This window comes from Salmo salar, chromosome 17 (assembly GCF_965601325.2).
Source record: "Salmo salar chromosome 17, fSalSal1, whole genome shotgun sequence".
Lineage (NCBI taxonomy): Eukaryota > Metazoa > Chordata > Actinopteri > Salmoniformes > Salmonidae > Salmo > Salmo salar.
In genome coordinates this window covers 67,706,619-67,729,879 of record NC_138307.1, presented here as the reverse complement: position 1 = coordinate 67,729,879, position 23,261 = coordinate 67,706,619, and the positions used below count along the sequence as shown (strand labels likewise).

Genomic DNA, 23,261 nt, shown 5'->3' with positions numbered 1-23,261 from the left:
ATAGAAGGTTAAGCGATAGGGAAACAATGGAGGGAAATGAAATGCTGAGTGCATCTAATTGGCCACATGGCGGCAGTACAACACAAGATTACGCCATACATTTCTGTTCAATCATATCTGACTTTCAAATGTTGTTGAGGCATGGGATTGACTGATATCCCCTCAGAGATGATAAAACCATGCCTCATAACTTAGTACATTTCATATGAAGTCATTGTGAGTTAGTCTTTGTTCTTGTCTTTTCTTAGTGAGGATTATACAGTCGTCAGGAGATTTCAAGAATACAATCCGTTAGGATAAGGAGGAAATACACACATTTAAAAAAATCGTAACTAGCAGAATGAGTGAGTTCCTCCAGTCTTGACTGGAACATCATGGACCAGTGACAACAAAATGAAGAAAGGACCTACGTTTTATATGGCATACAGTTGAAGTCGAAAGTTTTCATACACTTAGGTTGGAGTCATTAAACCTTGTTTTTCAACCACACCACAAATTTCTTGTTAACAAACTATAGTTTTGGCAAGTCGGTTAGGACATCTACTTTGTGCATGACCCAAGTAATTTTTCCAACAATTGTTTACAGACAGATTATTTCACTTATAATTCACTGTATCACAATTCCAGTGGGTCAGAAGTTTACATTCACTAAGTTGACTGTGCATTTAAACAGCTTGGAACATTCCAGAAAATTATGTCATGGCTTTAGAAGCTTCTGATAGGCTAATTGACATCATTGTCAATTGGAGGTGTACCTGTGGATGTATTTCAAGGCCTACCTTCAAACTCACTCTTTGCTTGACATCATGGGAAAATCAAAAGAAATCAACCAAGACCTCAGAAAAAAAATTGTAGACCTCCACAAGTTTGGTTCATCCTTGGGAGTAATTTCCAAATGCCTGAAGGTACCACGGTCATCTGTACAAACAATAGTATGCAAGTATAAACACCATGGGACAACGCAGCTGTCATACTGCTCAGGAAGGAGACGCATTCTGTCTCCTAGAGATGAACGTATTTTGGTGCGAAAAGTGCAAATCAATCCCAGAACAACAGCAAAGGTCCTTGTGAAGATGCTGGAGGAAACTGGTACAAAAGTATCTATATCCACAGTAAAACGAGTCCTATATTGACATAACCTGAAAGGCCGCTCAGCAAGGAAGAAGCCACTGCTCCAAAACCGCCATAAAAAAGCCAGACTACAGTTTGCAACTGCACATGGGGACAAAGATCGTACTTTTTGGAGAAATGTCCTCTGGTCTGATGAAACAAAAATAGAGCTGTTTGGCCATAATGACCATCGTTACATTTGGAGGAAAAAGGGGGATGCTTGCAAGCCAAAGAACACCATCCCAACCGTGACGCATGGGGGTGGCAGCATCATGTTGTGGGTGTGCTTTGCTGCAGGAGGGACTGGTGCACTTCACAAAATAGATGGCATCGTGATGAAGGACCATTATGTGGATATATTGAAGCAACATCTCAAGACATCAGTCAGGAAGTTAAAGCTTGGTAACAAATGGGTCTTCCAAATGGACAATGACCCCAAGCATACTTCCAAAGTTGTGTCAAAATGGCTTAAGGACAACAAAGTCAAGGTATTGGAGTAGCCATCAAAAAGCCCTGACCTCAATCATATAGAACATTTGTGTGCAGAACTGAGAAGGTGAGTGCAAGCAAGGAGGCCTACAAACCTGACTCCGTTACACCAGCTCTGTCAGGAGGAATGGGCCAAAATTAACCCAGCTTATTGTGGGAAGCTTGTGGAAGGCTACCCAAAACGTTTGACCCAAGTTAAACAATTTAAAGGCAACGCTACCAAATACTAATTGAGTGTATGTAAACTTCAGACCCACTGGGAATGTGATGAAATAAATCAAAGCTGAAATAAATCATTCTCTCTACTATTATTCTGACATTTCACATTCTTAAAATAAAGTGTTGATCCTAACTGACCTAAGACAGGGAATTTTTACTAGGATTAAATGTCAGGAATTGTGAAACTGAGTTTAAATGTATTTGGCTAAGGTGTATGTAAACCTTCAACTGTATATGCAAAACAAGTCTGACGTCAACTTTATTGGTGACTCAGACGTTCCATCTAAAAAGCTGATTTATTTTAATCCACAGGTGAGCGTCATACACCAGACTTTCAGACAAGGACGTCCTCCTTTAAGAGGGTGTGGTTTGACTGGTGATGTTACTACAGCATTTTCAAGCAGTGCTGAACCAGATCAGGAGTGGCAGGCTAATCTTGGATAGCTACAGTACCATTCACCTTTACTACAAAACAAAACCTCAGGAGAAGGTAAAGTAACATTTTCCCTAGTATTTTATCAAGCCAAATTTCAGTGGTGTTTCAGTAAATAAGATATGTGTGTGTGTCCTGATGTAGATGTGGACTCAATCAGACAGCAGTTCAGAAGTTGAGGACATGGACACCTCAGACATGCCTGTTATGACAGATTACAAAACAAATCCATGGCATTGGTTCTACCTGGACGAAAGGGGAACGTGGCACATGTTTGAGGTAGCTGTCTCTTTGTCAGTCTAGAGCTAATCTCATACTAGCCCCCCCCCACACACACACACACTGGTTGAGTCAAAATAGTATCCACATAATTTCAATGAGATGACGTTGAGCCAACTTGGAATAGACGTTGAATTGACGTCTGTGCCCAGTGGTCCAACTCTTACATCTTTCAGACTTTGCTTTGTCTCATAAATTGTATTTTTCTTTCAGAATGATCAAATGGAAGGACATTCTCTGACCAGTGAGGACATTGAAAGGTATTATACAAGAAATCCAAAAGGAGTGTTACAGATATCCACATCCAGAGGCATCAACAAGCTGGATTTTGCTGGTATTTACTTGATTCCTTACTATCAACCTGTATCCACAATAATATCATGCAATATTTTTTTTAGAAGTTATTTTCACATCAAAGGTTTTATGTTGTGAACTGATAGCACTGACTATTTGATTTGCAGAGATGGTTCTGACTGACATCAAAACAAGGAAGCAGAGGCGAATCAAACGATCCAACAAGACTCACGAAACTGGGAATAATGGAAGGTGAAACTTTAGATTTGTCAATTGTGATCACTGGGGTTCAATAAGTTATGGAATGGATCCAGATCAAACATGTCTCTGAAATGTATTGCTCCACCTTTAGGCAACACATACTCTCACTTACTGAGAAATGAAAGTGAAACCAACTCACTGGTGGCTTGGTTTCTTTTAACATGAAATTGTTTATTATGTTTCTCTTTTAGATGCTCTTGTGTTAGTTCAGTGCCCACACACTGGGAAGCGGTGGACCCCAAATACCCCTATCAGGTGCAGATTAAAATAAAGTTATAAAACGAAAACAAATGTTCTACATATCAGATTTTGTAATCTCTTTTTTATTGATTTGGGAACACAAAGCAATATATGTCCAGTGGAAAATTAGATCGTCTAAAGGGCAACTCAATCACATCAGATGTTAGACGTAGTATCTAGTATATATTCAAACCTTAGAGTCGATTATTCTGCAATAATATAACGTTTGTTTACTTATCACTTATCCTGAGTTTGTTTGTAATCTGAGTATGATTTCATTTCCATCATTAACCCATAGGTGTTCTGTCTGAAGAGAGACACAGCTGAATATAATTATGTGGCAGGCTGCTTAAAGGATGGGGAACTAGACAGACGCATCAAATCCATCTGTAGAATACAGAACCTGGACCTCTGGGAATTTTACTGTAGGTAAGAATAATTCTAATTTACATCATCAGCATCATAATATTATTATCATTTCTCCAGAAATAGATGGATGTAGTACAGTATACATTTCCTATCTAATTTGGTGGTATTCTATCACTATTGGTATTGTATTGACCATTGTAAAAACTATTGGTCGCTAAATCCGGAGAAATGACGGACCATGTAAAAAACTGTTGGTCACTAAATCCGGAGAAATGACGGACAATGTAAAAACTATTGGTCGCTAAATCCGGAGAAATAACGGACCATGTAAAAAACTGTTGGTCACTAAATCCGTCTAGAAGGACCACATGAAAACGGTTGGCTGGTATGCCCTCACCCACTATATACTTAACTGATTGCTTTGGTTCTGTCCTCTATAGTGCTGTCCGGTTAGAACATGATGTTGAAGCCACTATGGAAAACGCTGTGGTAGCGTGTGCATGCAAAAGACTGTTTACCAATACAACAATTAAACCACTTCTGCAAAAGTACTTGTGCAACCAATGCCATAACACTTATGGCTGTACGGAATAATACTACATATGATAAACAATAGGCAAAGCAGTATTGGCAACTCGAACATTAAAGAATAGTAACAGCCATACAGTAGAACACGTCTTAAAGCTATCAAAGTAACAGGAAGTAATTAGTGGTAGTTAACTATTTTTTGGGGGGGCTCCCGAGTGGCACTGCATCTCAGTGCTAGAGGCGTCACTACAGATCTTGGTTCGATTCCAGGCTGTATCACAATTGGCCGTGATTGGGAGTTCCATAGGGTGCCGCACAATTGGCCCAGCGGCGTCCGGGTTAGTGTTTGGCCGGGGTAGGCCGTCAATGTAAATAAGAATTTGTTCTTAACTGTCTTGCCTAGTTAAAAGAAGGTTAAATAAAAATGTTTAACTTACACAGCATGTAAAACCCCTAATAAACCCCCTGCATTTCGATACACGCACAACATTCAGACATTCGTGTTACTGTCGACAACTAAAAGTCGTCAGAAACATGCGTCTTCTTCTTTCGGACAACGGGACAACGGTAACACTCTGACCTGAGTGGGCGGGTGCAGTGTCCAGATGCGCATTTCCAAGCGCTCATATTGGTTGCGAATGGCAGTTCTATGATGGGTGAGGGATCATTTAGGAAGGCTGAGCAGCCAAACTAACGGGACTGAAGGGAAACTGAAGGGACTGTGAGGGGAGTTATGTAGAGAGGAGAGGAGCAGGAAGGCCTTTTTTACAACCATGGTGATTCTCTTTTTAAAGGAAAAAGATTCAGTTGGGAAGGATTCAAGGTGTTACGGAGGTCAAGGAGGAGAAGCTGTTTCATGGAACAAAAGTCAGCAACGTACACTCAATTTGTACATACAATTTTGACAACAGGTTAGCTGGTATCAACGGCCATGTTTTTGGAAAAGGTAAGTGATGATGAAACAGGCTATAAATGAATATAGTATGTATGACAGCAGGAATAATCTCTCTGGTACAGTAACCCCATTATTACCCCTCTTCTTCCTTTTATGTAGGAACCTACTTTGCAAGATTTGCATCATATGCAGATAAGTACAGTCCATGGAACACTGACCCAGTACCTCTGTTTGGTGAGGCACCACAAGGCTTCAGTAGCCAAAAGACCAAAACTATGTTTCTGTGCAAGGTGATAGTTGGGAAAACTACACTGGGAAAGACAGATTTCCTCAAGCCTGATAACAAAAGTGCTATCAACTTCCATGACAGTTGTGTGGACAATGTCATGTATCCCAGAATTTTTGTCATATTTGATCCCAATCAGATATACCCAGAGTACTTAATTCAGTACTATTGAAATAAAGATGGAGACCGAGTGACCTACAATGAGTTGCCATGTGCAATATGAACTGTAAGCCTGTCATTGGACTAGGTTGAATGGACATTTTGCATTCAAATTAATGCAATTTCTATTCACTGTTGTTTTAAACAGTGGTCCATTCTCAATGGAAATAATTTCTATCACGATGGATTGTGTAATAGGCTATTGCGGTGGTGTCGGAATAGGGCAGCGCTCGGGGGCTGAGTGTGGGTGTTTGAGTGAGAAAGACAAGGAGGACCAACAAGTCAGCACAGCCCCCTTCGTTATCGACGCATTGTGCCGACAACATCGAAGAGCCATTCCAGACGCTGATGCAGGAGGACTTTGAAAGTTAGGTGTTAGCCAGACTAGTTAGTCTACAGTAGGAAAGGTTGTGGCCGAGTAAAAAAAGATTTTCAGAGCACTGGCAGTAGAGGTCGCTGTTGACCTTGATGCGCACCTGTAGGCCCCTTTCCATGATTGAAGATGAGATGCTAAAGTGCTCGATTTCTGTCAACTCAGGGCAGTCACTCCGCTGTACTGGAATAGAATTAAAACTTTGAATGAATTGGACATGTCCATTTGAATTTTGGTTTTGTTTTCTATTTTGCATATTTCACTCTGAATTGGTCCTTGAAATCACTTCAGTGTTTTGTAAATTATAATTCAAAGTTTTCACTGTGACTAAACCACAACATTTATTTGAGTTCAAACCATTTCCTAAATGTTTACTTAAATAGTATGCACACAGTTTAAACAAAATCAAGCCTTGCATTTCATCACAACAAGCTACATAGAAACAAATATCACACAAAAATGAATTTAGTGAATGTTAGGATACCTCTGTTTAAACGAGGCGATAACAAATTATTTCTGTTCTCATTGGAACAAGCATGGAAGTATAGAAACATCTGAAATACAACCTCTTCTGAAAGGGTTTGAGTTTGTAGTTCCTAAAACAATCAGGGCAGGTTTCCCAGATAAACCCAGATAAACCTTGTCCTGGACTGAAAACCTATGTAAATGGAGAATTTCCATTGAAGATGCTTTTCAGTCCAGGACTAGGTTTAATCTGTGTCCGGGAAACCGTCCCTCAATTGATCAGTGTCGATGCAGCATGGCATTCAGCATGACATTCACCTTGAACAGGATCCTAGTTTCTACATTACCAGACAGTTTTTGCTGCTGTGTTTGAACTGCTGTTGGACTAGAAATGGCTCCTCCGGTCCTCACATAGTGAGGTCAGCCACACGGACAGGAGGAAGAGAGTGCATCAAAGCACTTCCTCATTGGCTGCTGAACTCACGTAACCTGGGAAACACAGATTCACATTGAGATGGAGCCACACTGAGAACTAAACCACTCTATTTCCTCTCTCTACAGGGGTCAGGAGACACTTTCATGTTACTCGGAATAGTTTATCACTTTGAAGACACTATTTTGTGTGTGTTAGGGCTACTAGCTGGGCTACTAGCTGTATCTGATATTTTGATGACTTTTTTTCAGCTCGTTTGTTTTTTCTTGGCCTCCACTTCCTACCCATATTGCCTTTCAGTCTTGAACTTTAGCTAAATGTTTTCCCATGGAAAAGGGCTATAGCTCAGATACCTTATATGTCCCAGTCAATGTTGATGAAAAGTGTTAAAGGTGGACTAAGCCACAACGCTAACCCTCAATCGAGATCCTTCGCTCCTTCAAAGGTATGATGTTACACAATAGATAATACATATGTAATGTTCCCCTATTCCATGTACCTACCCTATCACTCCTAATGGCAGTGTCTCTCAGTCTGAATCTATCACTCCTAATGGCAGTCAGTGTCTCTCAGTCTGACTCTATCACTCCTAATGGCAGTCAGTGTCTCTGTCTGACTCGATCACTCCTAATGGCAGTCAGTGTCTCTGTCTGACTCGATCACTCCTAATGGCAGTCAGTGTCTCTGTCTGACTCGATCACTCCTAATGGCAGTCAGTGTCTCTCAGTCTGACTCGATCACTCCTAATGGCAGTGTCTCCTGACTCAGTCATACCCTGTTAAATATTTACACCCTGGTGTGTTCAGAGTCAGGGGCTTTATCATAATCCCCTTTTGATCTTCGTCTGATTCGTCAGTAGCTCAAGTCCTGGCAGAAATTGGGATTGTCCCCAAAAAAGTAGTCCTCATCATTAGTTTGCTTTCACATGGATTTGTATACTTTCTGTGTTCAGAGTTGCATTTGTGTGTGTGTGTTTGTCAACATATTGTCATATTTTGAAGAGCTGCATGTATACTCTCAAACTAACACACCAAAGGATGTTCTCTAAAATGGATGAGATAGGAATCATCTCCACTCAACCCTAACTCTCACCTCTCTGTCAAGAGGTCTCCATGGAAACCAAGAGTAGGCAAGAGAAGTGTAGATGGAGAGATGTATTACTAAATTATTCACAAGATTCCCCTCCCTATGAAGTCAGAAGATTTTAACAGTTTTAGACAGAATTCCAGTATCTATTGGGACCAACTCAAATGAAGACTTTGAAATGGATGTCCTTTCTATAAAATGTAGATGTGAAATGTTAAATCTCTAGACAAAATCTGATGACGCCACAATGAATTAACCCACTCAAGGTCTGAAGGTGTCTTTTTATTATGGAATACAGGGAACATAATTAACATGAATTATATAATAATGAACAAGACAAAAAGCTACAAATCCCCCATCATTTAAACACACACAACCATCTTTAAAAAACAACAACTCTTACCATCAATTAGTAAACTCTTTCACTGATTGGAGAGCCTGGCTGACAGTAGCACACCACCTGATATCCCTGAGCAGGGACACATTGCTTAAGAACCCCACTTGTTGTTTCTATAGAATTAGATCAACCTGTGTGTGTGTGTGTGTGTGTGTGTGTGTGTGTGTGTGTGTGTGTGTGTGTGTGTGTGTGTGTGTGTGTGTGTGTGTGTGTGTGTGTCTCTGTCTGTCTGTCTGTCTGTCTGTCTGTCTGTCTGTCTGTGTGGGCACAGTGTTGGTGTTGACACAGACAGTAAACACAAATCAATAAGTTAATAATCTTCTGATCACATGAAATGAAATAAAACTTCTTAATTATATTACAATAAAATACATAACATGCATCAGGAAGAACTTGTCTGCTGGATATCCTGATACATAAGACAATGTACACCTTTAGCACAGTCTAAAAATATCTACTGTTGGGCGTGAATAAATGTTGTGCCTTGGATATGTTGGCATCCTTGATGGAATCATTTGTAGTTTTGTCTTATTTGACTCAAAATATGGGTTTGACTGGAAATAGTTCTTGAATTTATCACTTGTCATGATAAGCGCAGGGCAACTTTATGTGCAATCAGCATTAAACCCAGATCGTACTATCCTGTATGTAACGCAAATATTCAGGCCAACTTGTTTATCGTGCACCAACAGCAAGTACAACGTTTGGCCCCCAAAGACCTCATGACATCATCAAACGGAGTAGAATTATGACTTCTGTTCCGTAGTCACATCCTAACTCAAATTAAGTGATTCGGTAAACACACAGGTCTCGGATGGAGGTTTTCAATTAAAGTAAATAAATTAAAATGGGCCCAGAGATACGAGTCATCACGTAACTCATCAGCTTTCGTCTTAGGAATGTTTTTTGTTGTCTAATGAGGACTATCCCAGTCCTTGCACTGTGACCTCAGTAAGGCTGCCTCTGAGTAGCCAAGAGTTGTCATCCTTGCCGTGTTGACTAGTGTAGCTAACCTCTCCCATCCTGATGTGACTCGACTGTCCTTCGACCCAGCTCAGGTCGTCATATCGACCCTAGAAACCCTCAGGCCTCTGGTCACTCGGTTTATACGCTTCCCTTACTACCGTTCCAATGAGACTACTGATCTCAAACAGATTGGGTTGGCCTCGGTATTCATCCCTGAGGCACACCAATCCCCTGGCCTCTATTTGCTCCATTCCTGGGGTTTCCAGCCTCTTTTTAGGTCCTTCACTCCTATTAAGGGGACCTCACTTGGGGCAATTTCTTGGTTTCCTGTGTCTTTGAGGGTTCAAGGCCCCTGCGTGGTCCTCAGACCCTGCCTCTCCATGATGTTCCACAGCTTGCGCAGGTTGGACTGGGTGATGACGTCATCAGGCTTGAGCTGCAGCGCCCGCAGGTAGTTGGTCTCCGCCTCAGGCAGCCGCCCATTCAGGTGGAGGATGGCGCCCAGATTCATCAAGGCCGCCGGATACTGGGAGAGAGGGAGACCAAGGGAATGATGGAGAGAGAAAAGGGAGAGGGACTTGATTAACATTTGCGTGTTACACTGTGGATTAAGTGACGCTCTGACAAAATGAAGTCTTTAGAAAGATATTGCTGTTGCTCAAAAGAATGTGGTTAATGGCTGGTGGGGTCACACTCTTGTTGATGTTTGTGGTTTCCGGAGGTTTCTCAAATGCCAAGTGTTTATGTCATGCCGGGTTAACATTGATAATGATGTTAGCCAAGTCCCTAAGGAGTGGGAGGCTCTCTTCTACGATGGATAGGTCTAGATGCAGTATAGACTGTTTGTCTGGATAGTAAGGTTGTCACGGTACCAGTATCACAAAATTCAATGGTATCGTGACAAGGAAACAAAACATGAAGCCAGGGGTACAACTTTCACTGGGGACGGGGGACACGTCTCCCCCATATTCTGAAATTGCCTTTTTGTCCCCCCCCCGTTTTATAATTGGAATGTGATACAAAATAAGGCAACGATGTACTTTAGGACCATGCGGATGCCTCCAAGCGGTCGGGGTATGCTTTTTGGAGTGTTTATCCGAATAAAAAATGTTGATATTATAATTATGTCCCCCCCACTTCTAAAACTTAAGTTGCACCCCTGCATGAAGCAGACTTAATTTCTTGAGGAAAATAGTTGTTGTCACCCAGAATCATGTTTCTTTTCTAAGCTATAGCACACAATGTTACATACAGTCATTTAAAAAAAAAGACCAAATAGTTTAATCTGCTTTGTTTTCCATCGTGATAACCCTACTGGATAGGTCTAGATGCAGTATAGCGATCAGGTAGTCTCAGACAGTACATGTCCTTGAATTCAACTGATGGCAAACTCTTTCAAATTCACCCTCCCATAAGACCTCTATTTAATGCAGAGTCTCATATGCAAGATGTTTTACAGGAGACCTGCCAGCTTTTTGCTATGGATTAAGAGCGAGGCTTTGTTAACTTGACTTGAAGCTGAGTTAATTAAATGGCCGTTAAATGATCCCGTTTGACCTCGCAGTAGCTGGTCCGACTTCAGAAAGAGTTTTTACCTTGACGGAGCTGTGGTGCAATGACCTTTGAGGTCATTAATAAAAAGTTTGGAGTACAGATTGTTTTGATGTCTGTGTTGGGCTGGATGCCATGTTGTGAAGAGTACAGAGCAGTATATTTCACATAAAGTAGAACTTGTTGAAGATACAGTATGAAGGAAGGGTTACATGACAGAGAGGATGTTACTGGACGCAGAGATGTCTTGCATGGTACAGTATGAAGGAAGGGTTATATGACAGAGGATGTTACTGGACGCAGAGATGTCTTGCATGGTACAGTATGAAATCTCATATTCAGATGATATTCGGCTCAATTGTACTCAGTTCCAACTTTGGTCTCTTTCCGCAGAGTTAAAAGAGGGTTACGCCAATATGCCTTGAAGCTCATCGTTCCATAAAAGTCTGTCTCTCCAGCCGTCAACTAAGCTCAGCTAATAGGAACAGAGCAGGTTACTCATTTTGTCTTGAGCTACAGTTCTCACCAGGAACTTATACGCTAGTCGGTGTGTTTGTGTGTGTGCGCATGTGTGTGCATGAGTGTGCATGTGTGTATGCGCACGTGTGTGTAGGTGTGTGTATGCACACGTACCTGTGTGTGAGTGTTTGTGTATTAGTGAAAGTGAACACATGTACATTGTGTATGTTTTTAAGGGTGCTATTTAATTAAATGGCCCTTTGATGTGGCCAAGTGAAACCACCTAGTCGTAACTGAGTATGGAGGGAAGGGATCTCTAGCCTGGGCTCCGGAGCCCTACAGTATGCCACCGCAAACACACCCAGATCCCAGTCTCACCTCTGGCTCTCCAGCACCCTCCAGACCGGACATTTTCACACGCCTGTGAACCCGACCATGGGGTCAGGGTTGAAGGAGTTGAGATGCAACTAAAGTTTTTTTCCCCCAGATAGGAGTTTACCCGCCTCTTTAGGTGGTTACCTTTTACTGTGAGTTTTCTATTTGTACAAAGTTTGACTCTCTCTTGAGCATACTTGAACAACTCCAGAGACCAATAAGGCATCTGTACTGTAGCACTAACTAGTCTTTGCCCTATTCCTTTCCAGACAGGGCTTCATAAAGAACCCAGACACAACATCAAGGCCACTTGGAACCAAAACTGTCCACTGAAACCAGTAGAAACCAAACTCTGCTTTGGCTGTTAACTTCCTACTCCAGGTCAGGAGACACCATGGCTCTCTATAGGCTGAGCAAACAGAGGCTGGTGGAGATAGATTAACGTCCTCTAGCATTGTAAACAGCGCCCTGGGTGAGACACAGGAGACACCCCAGACAGTCTACATCATTACAGGGTCATCTGTTTACATGTGTACACTCACTGGAGCCAGAAACCCATGCCAGCGATCGCTCCCTCTTAAAGCTGAGACGGTGAATAAAGTGGTGGGGCTGGTCAGGTCCAAACACAGCCAAACAAAACCTTTACCCAAGGATGACAGTAGCTGTTGACCTTGGTTATTTTGGCAAGTCTCAGTGATATCATTCTTTACATTTGCATTTGAGAAATTTAGCAAACGCTCTTATCCAGAGTGACTAACAGTAGTGAGTTCATACATTTTTTTGTACTGGTCCCCCGTGGGAATTGAACCCACAACCCTGGCATGCAAACAACATGCTCTACCAACGGAGCCACACGGGACATAGCATTGCCTCAAAATGGATATCCACAGTATAATTTTCAATCTAAATTCCATTCAATTTGGAATTTGATTTGCACTATGGAGAAAGCTAACTGAATTGAAATGAAAGTGTCCTGAACTCAACAGTGTTGCATCGCATAGTAATTCAGTAAACTCAATATCAACTGCCTAACCAGAAATTGTAACCACTGTATACGGTCAACAATGATTTAATTGTGGCACCCTCAGAGTCAAACTGACCTCTGTTTAACCCAGCAAAAGCTGCCCACCATTTCCCCAACATACAGTATGGTCTTTCTCAGCAGGTGGTGGTTGAGCTGCCTATTACCACACTGTTATGGACATGAGCTCCACGATTCAACTCCGATATGTTTTCCATAGGCCCACTCGCTACTCGCTCTACACAGAGGAAATGTACGGAACTGATGATTGGAACAGAGACTTAAGTTAACAGATTCAAATCTAAAGCTGATAATATATATGGGCATTGTCACATTAATCACACTCTATTTGAAACTACAATGTATGTACTGCGTTTAGGGATAGTAACTTTGCAGTTGTGAATAGTTTAAGGAACAGAGAAAACGTAACACAAATGCAGTCAAACCTAACGGTCCATTAGGAATTAGGACATGTGGTAATTCTGTCCGTCATCCTCTGTTGCACTCTGAAGTTTTTCGTTTTTTCTGGAAGGCACACTCCTTTGACAAATTGTCTTTCCCAGCACGTCTGGCCACAGATGTTGAATTTTTCATGACCCGAAACCCTTTTGGATTAAGTTGATATTTGAGGACTTGACATTTGCTAAGCAGACACGCACAGCGAAATGTCAAAGACAAGAGGCTCTTTACTTCCGACAAATGACTGAGTGTAAGCCCTTGACTTGTTGGAGAGTGTAGATTAGAGGACCTTGGCCTTTCTGTGAATTACACAGAATAATAAATACAACTGTCTGACTGGGAACTGTTGTGAAGGACACCGAGACACGGACATACCGACTAACTTCTGTTACAGACTAACTGTTGTGAAGGACACCGAGACACGGACATACCGACTAACTTCTGTTACAGACTAACTATTGTGAAGGACACCGAGACACGGACATACCGACTAACTTCTGTTACAGACTAACTGTTGTGAAAGACACCGAGACATGGACATACCGACTAACTTCTGTTACAGACTAACTGTTGTGAAGGACACCGAGACATGGACATACCGACTAACTTCTGTTACAGACTAACTGATTGTGAAGGACACCGAGACACGGACATACCGACTAACTTCTGTTACAGACTAACTGTTGTGAAGGACACCGAGACACGGACATACCGACTAACTTCTGTTACAGACTAACTGATTGTGAAGGACACCGAGACACGGACATACCGACTAACTTCTGTTACAGACTAACTGTTGTGAATGACACCGAGACACGGACATACCGACTAACTTCTGTTACAGACTAACTGTTGTGAAGGACACCGAGACATGGACATACCGACTAACTTCTGTTACAGACTAACTGTTTTGAAGGACACCGAGACATGGACATACCGACTAACTTCTGTTACAGACTAACTGTTGTGAAGGACACCGAGACATGGATATACCGACTAACTTCTGTTACAGACTAACTGATTGTGAAGGACACCGAGACACGGACATACCGACTAACTTCTGTTACAGACTAACTGATTGTGAAGGACACCGAGACACGGACATACCGACTAACTTCTGTTACAGACTAACTGTTGTGAAGGACACCGAGACACGGACATACCGACTAACTTCTGTTACAGACAAACTGATTGTGAAGGACACCGAGACACGGACATACCGACTAACTTCTGTTACAGACTAACTGTTGTGAAGGACACCGAGACATGGACATACCGACTAACTTCTGTTACAGACTAACTGATTGTGAAGGACACCGAGACATGGACATACCGACTAACTTCTGTTACAGACTAACTGATTGTGAAGGACACCGAGACAAGGACATACTGACTAACTTCTGTTACAGACTAACTGTTTTGAAGGACACCGAGACATGGACATACCGACTAACTTCTGTTACAGACTAACTGTTGTGAAGGACACCGAGACATGGATATACCGACTAACTTCTGTTACAGACTAACTGATTGTGAAGGACACCGAGACACGGACATACCGACTAACTTCTGTTACAGACAAACTGATTGTGAAGGACACCGAGACACGGACATACCGACTAACTTCTGTTACAGACTAACTGATTGTGAAGGACACCGAGACACGGACATACCGACTAACTTCTGTTACAGACAAACTGATTGTGAAGGACACCGAGACACAGACATACCGACTAACTTCTGTTACAGACTAACTGATTGTGAAGGACACCGAGACACGGACATACCGACTAACTTCTGTTACAGACTAACTGTTGTGAAGGACACCGAGACATGGACATACCGACTAACTTCTGTTACAGACAAACTGATTGTGAAGGACACCGAGACACGGACATACCGACTAACTTCTGTTACAGACTAACTGTTGTGAAGGACACCGAGACATGGACATACCGACTAACTTCTGTTACAGACTAACTGATTGTGAAGGACACCGAGACATGGACATACCGACTAACTTCTGTTACAGACTAACTGATTGTGAAGGACACCGAGACACGGACATACCGACTAACTTCTGTTACAGACTAACTGATTGTGAAGGACACCGAGACATGGACATACCGACTAACTTCTGTTACAGACTAACTGATTGTGAAGGACACACAGACATACTGACATACAGACAAGATGATTTTATAGGAAACAATTGAAAGAGTGTGTGCCAAGGACAGCTGTTGCACTTACCATTTCTACAAAGACTTACTGTCTGAGGATATCAACTTAAATCCCCTATGAAAACCCCCTCCAAAATGGCTGGTAAACGAATAACACAGCCTACCCAGTCCCTCCATTGACTTCCAATTGGTTATTCACCGTAACTATTCCCCAGGTCGCTGCTGTAAATGAGAATGTGTTCTCAGTCAACTTAACTGGTAAAATAAGGGTTAAATAAAACAATGACAAAAGATGAGACTCCAAACAGCCTCCAGCTAACTCTCCAGACTCCAAACAACCTCCAGCTAACTCTCCAGACTCCAAACAGCCTCCAGCTAACTCTCTAGACTCCAAACAGCCTCCAGCTAACTCTCCAGACTCCAAACAGCCTCCAGCTAACTCTCCAGACTCCAAACAACCTCCAGCTAACTCTCCAGACTCCAAACAACCTCCAGTTAACTCTCCAGACTCCAAACAGCCTCCAGCTAACTCTCCAGACTCCAAACAACCTCCAGCTAACTCTCCAGACTCCAAACAACCTCCAGCTAACTCTCCAGACTCCAAACAACCTCCAGCTAACTCTCCAGACTCCAAACAACCTCCAGCTAACTCTCCAGACTCCAAACAACCTCCAGCTAACTCTCCAGACTCCAAACAACCTCCAGCTAACTCTCCAGACTCCAAACAACCTCCAGCTAACTCTCCAGACTCCAAACAACCTCCAGCTAACTCTCCAGACTTCAAACAACCTCCAGCTAACTCTCCAGACTCCAAACAACCTCCAGCTAACTCTCCAGACTCCAAACAACCTCCAGCTAACTCTCCAGACTCCAAACAACCTCCAGCTAACTCTCCAGACTCCAAACAACCTCCAGCTAACTCTCCAGACTCCAAACAACCTCCAGCTAACTCTCCAGACTCCAAACAACCTCCAGCTAACTCTCCAGACTCCAAACAACCTCCAGCTAACTCTCCAGACTCCAAACAACCTCCAGCTAACTCTCCAGACTCCAAACAACCTCCAGCTAACTCTCCAGACTCCAAACAACCTCCAGCTAACTCTCCAGACTCCAAACAACCTCCAGCTAACTCTCCAGACTTCAAACAACCTCCAGCTAACTCTCCAGACTCCAAACAACCTCCAGCTAACTCTCCAGACTTCAAACAGCCTCCAAGCTAACTCTCCAGACTTCAAACAACCTCCAGCTAACTCTCCAGACTTCAAACAGCCTCCAAGCTAACTCTCGTGACTCAAAATGGTGCATAAGTCAGTGAGCATGGCAAATGACCAGGGGAGACCTCATCCACTCCTGTCTAAAACACACGTCCTTATGACTCTATATTACCCTCTCTCTCATAGCACTCCACCACGCGTCCACTCCCTTTGAAGGGACTGATTGATGCGCTGCAGAGAGAGAGAGAGAGAGAGAGAGAGAGAGATCTACCTTCATCTCTAACCATAGAATCACAGAGACCCAGATCCTGCTCTCTGGTTCTAACAGACAATGGGAGGCATTGATGGAGCAGCCATGGCGGACTAGGGCTGATTGTGTGTAATGGTGGAGTGTGTGTATGTGTGTGTGTGCGCACATGTCCATCAGTTTGAGTAAGAAAGGCTCATTGGGCCATGGTACTCACGTCTGGTCTGAGGTATGCCGCGCGCTCATAATGCCGCTCTGCTGCCTTGTTTAGACTGGCCTGTCTGGAGAGGGAGATAGTGAAATACAGAGATGAGGGAGGGAGAGAGGCAGGGCAAGAGGAGGAAGGGCAATAGAGGTCGTTATTACACATGGCTTACACAGAGTCTGACAGTATTATCATGACATGGTGGCAGAAGGAGTTCTGTATTGGATAGAGAAACATTCTTTCATTATAACTGAATATTGCCCATAAAGTATTGAGATCCTGATGGCACTTTGATGCTGAAAAATACTCCCTCAAATGACTCCGAAACACTATGCTGCATATATTTCTGATACTAACTGCACTTAATATGTTAACGCTAATTAGCTAAAGGCAGACGTCTTTCTAGACATATTCATAAGGTGGATGACTCAGGGAAATATGTCTCTATTGACTTTGCATAAAGGAAAGTCTGCCTTGGGAATACTAGCTAGTAGTGCTTCATCATTCCATTCATATCAAGTTCATGCCTGACTCTTCAGATCCATTCAACGTCTTTCATTTACTCCTTGCTCTTGTCAACTTTTCGAAGGCGCTGGTGTTTCCCACTGCATCTGAGAGAATCTACACAATCTACAATGTTGGGAGAATCTGGAGCTTGGCTTTGAAAAATTCTTCAAAGAGAAGGAAACGCTGAAACTGCGCAACAGGAAAGGACTTTGACTTTGATTTTCACGGCTCCAAACCTGGTGCTACCCTATTGGTCTCTGTCAAAAAGAGCCATAGGGTGCACAAGGATATGGCAAACCACTACTACGGTCTGGATGAAGACAAATGGTCACTGAGTTTTGGAACAACAAAGTACGTTTTCCCAGTCTAATGCTTGATGTTGACAATCATTTGGTAGCATCTGTCATGATGTTGGCCTGATGGGGGAGGTTTATGACCCCCACGAATACCTTTCCCCTTTTTCCTCTCTCTACCGATGTGACTATTGAAAATCCCTTATTAACATAGAGAGTCTGGTGACATCAAAAGGTGGGAAGCGGAACCATATTTGGGTAATCCAACCAGTTGAAAATATGCGTTGGTACTTAATGAATATGATGTCAGATCAGTTGGCGTCTGAGACATGATTACTGATGATAGGATGACATAAACTGTATCTTGGAAAGTCTACACATTCTAGTTATCAGATTCACATGGAATTGTTGTGCAATTTAAATGTTTAAATATGAAACTATTTGTTAAAAGATGAAATGTAATTTTAGCTCCTAAATGAGAGAATTGGTTTTCATGAGTGAACTATGCTCAACTCAGTGGCCCCGCCCATGTGAACAGACACTGGGTGTAAACTATGAAATACGGCCCTCTCTCCCAATCCTATATAAACCCCTTTACGAAAATGTAACTTCCTGTTCCAAGAACGTGAGGACTTACCATCCCCACGTTGAAAGGACAAAGACCACCTACAGAACTAAGCCAACCTCAGCAAGAACCTAACGAAATTAGCATCGAATTTCAATGTGAAGGTGACGACCTACACGCCGGAAGGATGAATTTTGACTATACCAGCCAGAATATAGCATGGCAACTTGGTATGAACTTTGAACTCTTATTCACTAAAGAAGTGATACCTCCTAGCCGTTGTGTTTGCGCAGCAACTGTAGACGTGGGCTAGGAGAGGACGGACAGAGTATGTGTTCTACCACACGACGACGGTACTACCAAGTATCCATTCTACCACCAGACATTCTTCAAAGGACAACCCGGCCTCCCATCTACGACCAACCGATCGAAACGCAGCTCAGAGTAAATATTTATTGCATTTTCCTTTTCCAAATGGGCGGTTATTTAGATTGCATAAGATACTGTATTTACGATAGAGTAGCTGCCTACGGCCCGATAGAAACATAGCTTCTCCCTTTGTTCCTCAGTCTTCCTGCTCTTTCATTCAAAACCCAACCCCCATTTTTTGTGTAACCAGCCGTCATATCTGTTCTGTCCACTAGGGACGTTTTCCTTTATGACATAATTTGTAATCAATGTATGATACATTCTGTGTATATGTAATTCTGTGTGATTATTTAGGTATTTAGTAAATAAATAATTTAACCAAATTTTGTATTAGTGATTCAACTTGTTAGCCAGGGTTCGTGAAGATAACCAAGAATTTATAACTTTCAGATGAGACTAAATAAGGTGACGATTGAATATTGACTGCTATTGATGTAAAAGATTACTAGGTCTTTAACAGTCTATTCGGAAGATAACAGCCCTATAAACATTATTTTGTGGTGCCCCGACTTTGTAGTTAATTATTTACCTGATTAGCTTAATCAGGTAATATTAATTACAGATAAATTATTTTATAGAATAGCATGTCATATCACTTAATCCAGCATAGCCAAAGACACGACACATCCAAAGTGTCAAATAGTTATTTATTTGCCGTACAGAACAGAGAGTAAGAGGTGCATTTTGACCAGCATTAATACACCCAAAGACAGGTCTGCATCAGAATGTCTCAGCACAGCCATAAGAGTGTCGTATTACAGGATTAGTTGAGTGAATATGTCATGGTGTTTTTTCCTCGATGCAGTAGGCTTATATCTAAGAGGGCCAGAATATGATGATTTGTCTCTCCGTTTTCACTCTCCGTATCCAAGCAGCGCTACCCTTGCTGAGCAGTCGACTTATAACTGTCAAATCCTCCGCAGCACTACACTTTGGATGAAGGATGCTGTAGCTTCAATTACTTTTCCAGATATGTAGAGCAAAAAGGAATTAAGAGACGTCGTTTCCAATACTTCCTCGAGTTGCAGTGAGTCGAGAGGATTTGCAGTCCCCTATTTCAAACGTATAAAACGTATGTGCTGTCTGTGCTCACACTTGCCAAGCCGAATGGGAAATTCTCCCGAGGTATGCCTGGGTTTCTTTACAAGCCCTGGATTGAAACGTCACTAGCATGAATCAATACGACAACTGCTGTTTCCATGTGTTGTATATGTACTATAAAACCAGTTGAACCATACACAAACGACTTAAAATGGACCGTTTCCATGTGTTGTATATATACTATAAAACCAGTTGAACCATACACAAACGACTTAAAATGGACCGTTTCCATGTGTTGTATATATACTATAAAACCAGTTGAACCATACACAAATGACTTAAAATGGACCGTTTCCATGTGTTGTATATATACTATAAAACCAGTTGAACCATACACAAACGACTTAAAATGGACCGTTTCCATGTGTTGTATATTAACTATAAAACCAGTTGAACCATACACAAACGACTTAAAATGGACCGTTTCCATGTGTTGTATATGTACTATAAAACCAGTTGAACCATACACAAACGACTTAAAATGGACCGTTTCCATGTGTTGTATATATACTATAAAACCAGTTGAACCATACACAAACGACTTAAAATGGACCGTTTCCATGTGTTGTATATATACTATAAAACCAGTTGAACCATACACAAACGACTTAAAATGGACCGTTTCCATGTGTTGTATATATACTATAAAACCAGTTGAACCATACACAAACGACTTAAAATGGACCGTTTCCATGTGTTGTATATATACTATAAAACCAGTTGAACCATACACAAATGACTTAAAATGGACCGTTTCCATGTGTTGTATATATAATATAAAACCAGTTGAACCATACACAAACGACTTAAAATGGACCGTTTCCATGTGTTGTATATATACTATAAAACCAGTTGAACCATACACAAATGACTTAAAATGGACCATTTCCATGTGTTGTGTATATACTATAAAACCAGTTGAACCATACACAAACGACTTAAAATGGACCATTTCCATGTGTTGTATATATACTATAAAACCAGTTGAACCATACACAAACGACTTAAAATGGACCGTTTCCATGTGTTGTATATATACTATAAAACCAGTTGAACCATACACAAACGACTTAAAATGGACCGTTTCCATGTGTTGTATATATACTATAAAACCAGTTGAACCATACACAAACGACTTAAAATGGACCGTTTCCATGTGTTGTATATGTACTATAAAACCAGTTGAACCATACACAAACGACTTAAAATGGACCGTTTCCATGTGTTGTATATATACTATAAAACCAGTTGAACCATACACAAACGACTTAAAATGGACCGTTTCCATGTGTTGTGTATATACTATAAAACCAGTTGAACCATACACAAATGACTTAAAATGGACCGTTTCCATGTGTTGTATATGTACTATAAAACCAGTTGAACCATACACAAACGACTTAAAATGGACCGTTTCCATGTGTTGTATATATACTATAAAACCAGTTGAACCATACACAAACGACTTAAAATGGACCATTTCCATGTGTTGTATATATACTATAAAACCAGTTGAACCATACACAAACGACTTAAAATGGACCGTTTCCATGTGTTGTATATATAATATAAAACCAGTTGAACCATACACAAACGACTTAAAATGGACCGTTTCCATGTGTTGTATATATAATATAAAACCAGTTGAACCATACACAAACGACTTAAAATGGACCGTTTCCATGTGTTGTATATGTACTATAAAACCAGTTGAACCATACACAAACGACTTAAAATGGACCGTTTCCATGTGTTGTATATATACTATAAAACCAGTTGAACCATACACAAACGACTTAAAATGGACCGTTTCCATGTGTTGTATATATACTATAAAACCAGTTGAACCATACACAAACGACTTAAAATGGACCGTTTCCATGTGTTGTATATATACTATAAAACCAGTTGAACCATACACAAACGACTTAAAATGGACCGTTTCCATGTGTTGTATATATACTATAAAACCAGTTGAACCATACACAAACGACTTAAAATGGACCGTTTCCATGTGTTGTATATTAACTATAAAACCAGTTGAACCATACACAAACAACTTAAAATGGACCGTTTCCATGTGTTGTATATTAACTATAAAACCAGTTGAACCATACACAAACGACTTAAAATGGACCGTTTCCATGTGTTGTATATATACTATAAAACCAGTTGAACCATACACAAACGACTTAAAATGGACCGTTTCCATGTGTTGTGTATATATACTATAAAACCAGTTGAACCATACACAAACGACTTAAAATGGACCGTTTCCATGTGTTGTATATATACTATAAAACCAGTTGAACCATACACAAACGACTTAAAATGGACCGTTTCCATGTGTTGTATATATACTATAAAACCAGTTGAACCATACACAAACGACTTAAAATGGACCGTTTCCATGTGTTGTATATGTACTATAAAACCAGTTGAACCATACACAAACGACTTAAAATGGACCGTTTCCATGTGTTGTATATGTACTATATAAAACCAGTTGAACCATACACAAACGACTTAAAATGGACCGTTTCCATGTGTTGTATATATACTATAAAACCAGTTGAACCATACACAAACAACTTAAAATGGACCGTTTCCATGTGTTGTATATATACTATAAAACCAGTTGAACCATACACAAACGACTTAAAATGGACCGTTTCCATGTGTTGTATATATACTATAAAACCAGTTGAACCATACACAAACGACTTAAAATGGACCGTTTCCATGCAAACTGCCATTATCTTATTAAACGTCAGATCTGAAGTGTCTGAGTGGGTTAGCGGGCACAATGCAATATTGATTAAGTCGTGAATGATGAAATGCCTTGGCAACCAACTCTCCATCACCGAGGAAATAACCTTCAGAGGCACCTGCTATTTTCATGAATAAGACATCTGAATACATCCAACAGAAATTCTACATGCGCTGAAGACCTACAGTACTGTAAGGAAATGCAGTAGAGTATTTTCTGTTATTTTACTGTAGTGAGGTTGGGCTTCCTCTCAGAGCCTGATACCTCTCTAGGTTTCTTATTTATAGAGAGTTGTTCCTGCCCAATATGCTTCTAATTCTGCTTGCTCTTTGGAGTCTAGGCCAGTTTACTGCCAAGCACCTTGTGACAACTGCGGATTTAAAAAGGGCTTTATAAACACATTTGATTGATGCTCGTTAAAGTATGATTGGGCAGCATTTGCGAAAATGCCAGGCACTCTTTAAACACTAATAACGTTTTGATACACTGTCACACCCACCTGAGCATGTGAGCGGCGCTGAAGACCACGTCAAACTCTGAGCTGTCCAGATCTGCAGCTCTCTCTGCCATCTCTGCTGCCTCCGCCAGACGAGACTGCTCCAG

General features: G+C 41.3%; 2 protein-coding genes across 2 annotated transcripts in view; one reads left to right on the top strand and one right to left on the bottom strand.

Annotated features, from left to right (window-relative positions):
* Positions 1-2,200: 2,200 nt before the first annotated feature.
* On the top strand, positions 2,201-6,151 carry LOC123728255 (protein mono-ADP-ribosyltransferase PARP11). Its single transcript, XM_045700039.2, has 8 exons — positions 2,201-2,308; positions 2,396-2,530; positions 2,744-2,864; positions 2,992-3,076; positions 3,277-3,340; positions 3,624-3,754; positions 5,017-5,168; positions 5,277-6,151. Exons 2-8 carry the CDS (start codon positions 2,396-2,398, stop codon positions 5,573-5,575), a joined length of 987 nt encoding a protein of 328 aa, XP_045555995.2. The 5' UTR covers positions 2,201-2,308; the 3' UTR covers positions 5,576-6,151.
* Positions 6,152-8,171: 2,020 nt separating this feature from the next.
* LOC106576554 (protein O-mannosyl-transferase TMTC2) overlaps positions 8,172-23,261 on the bottom strand; it is a 90,352-nt gene continuing 75,262 nt past the window's right edge. The window contains exons 10-12 of the mRNA XM_045700032.2: positions 23,158-23,261; positions 17,006-17,069; positions 8,172-9,808 (exon numbers count right to left, since the gene is read on the bottom strand). The exon at positions 23,158-23,261 is cut by the window's right edge and continues 11 nt beyond it. Coding sequence (XP_045555988.1) covers positions 9,626-9,808; positions 17,006-17,069; positions 23,158-23,261 — 351 coding nt within the window. The 3' untranslated portion in view covers positions 8,172-9,625. The remainder of the gene's footprint in view (positions 9,809-17,005; positions 17,070-23,157) is intronic.

Bases quoted from the DNA above. Each gene is read 5' to 3' on its own strand.
- LOC123728255 (XM_045700039.2), top strand. From the start codon at position 2,396: ATGTGGACTCAATCAGACAGCAGTTCAGAAGTTGAGGACATGGACACC. The intron at 2,531-2,743 runs GTAGCTGTCTCT...TTTTTCTTTCAG, and splicing joins GAACGTGGCACATGTTTGAG to AATGATCAAATGGAAGGACA. The intron at 3,755-5,016 runs GTAAGAATAATT...CTCTTTTTAAAG, and splicing joins CTCTGGGAATTTTACTGTAG to GAAAAAGATTCAGTTGGGAA.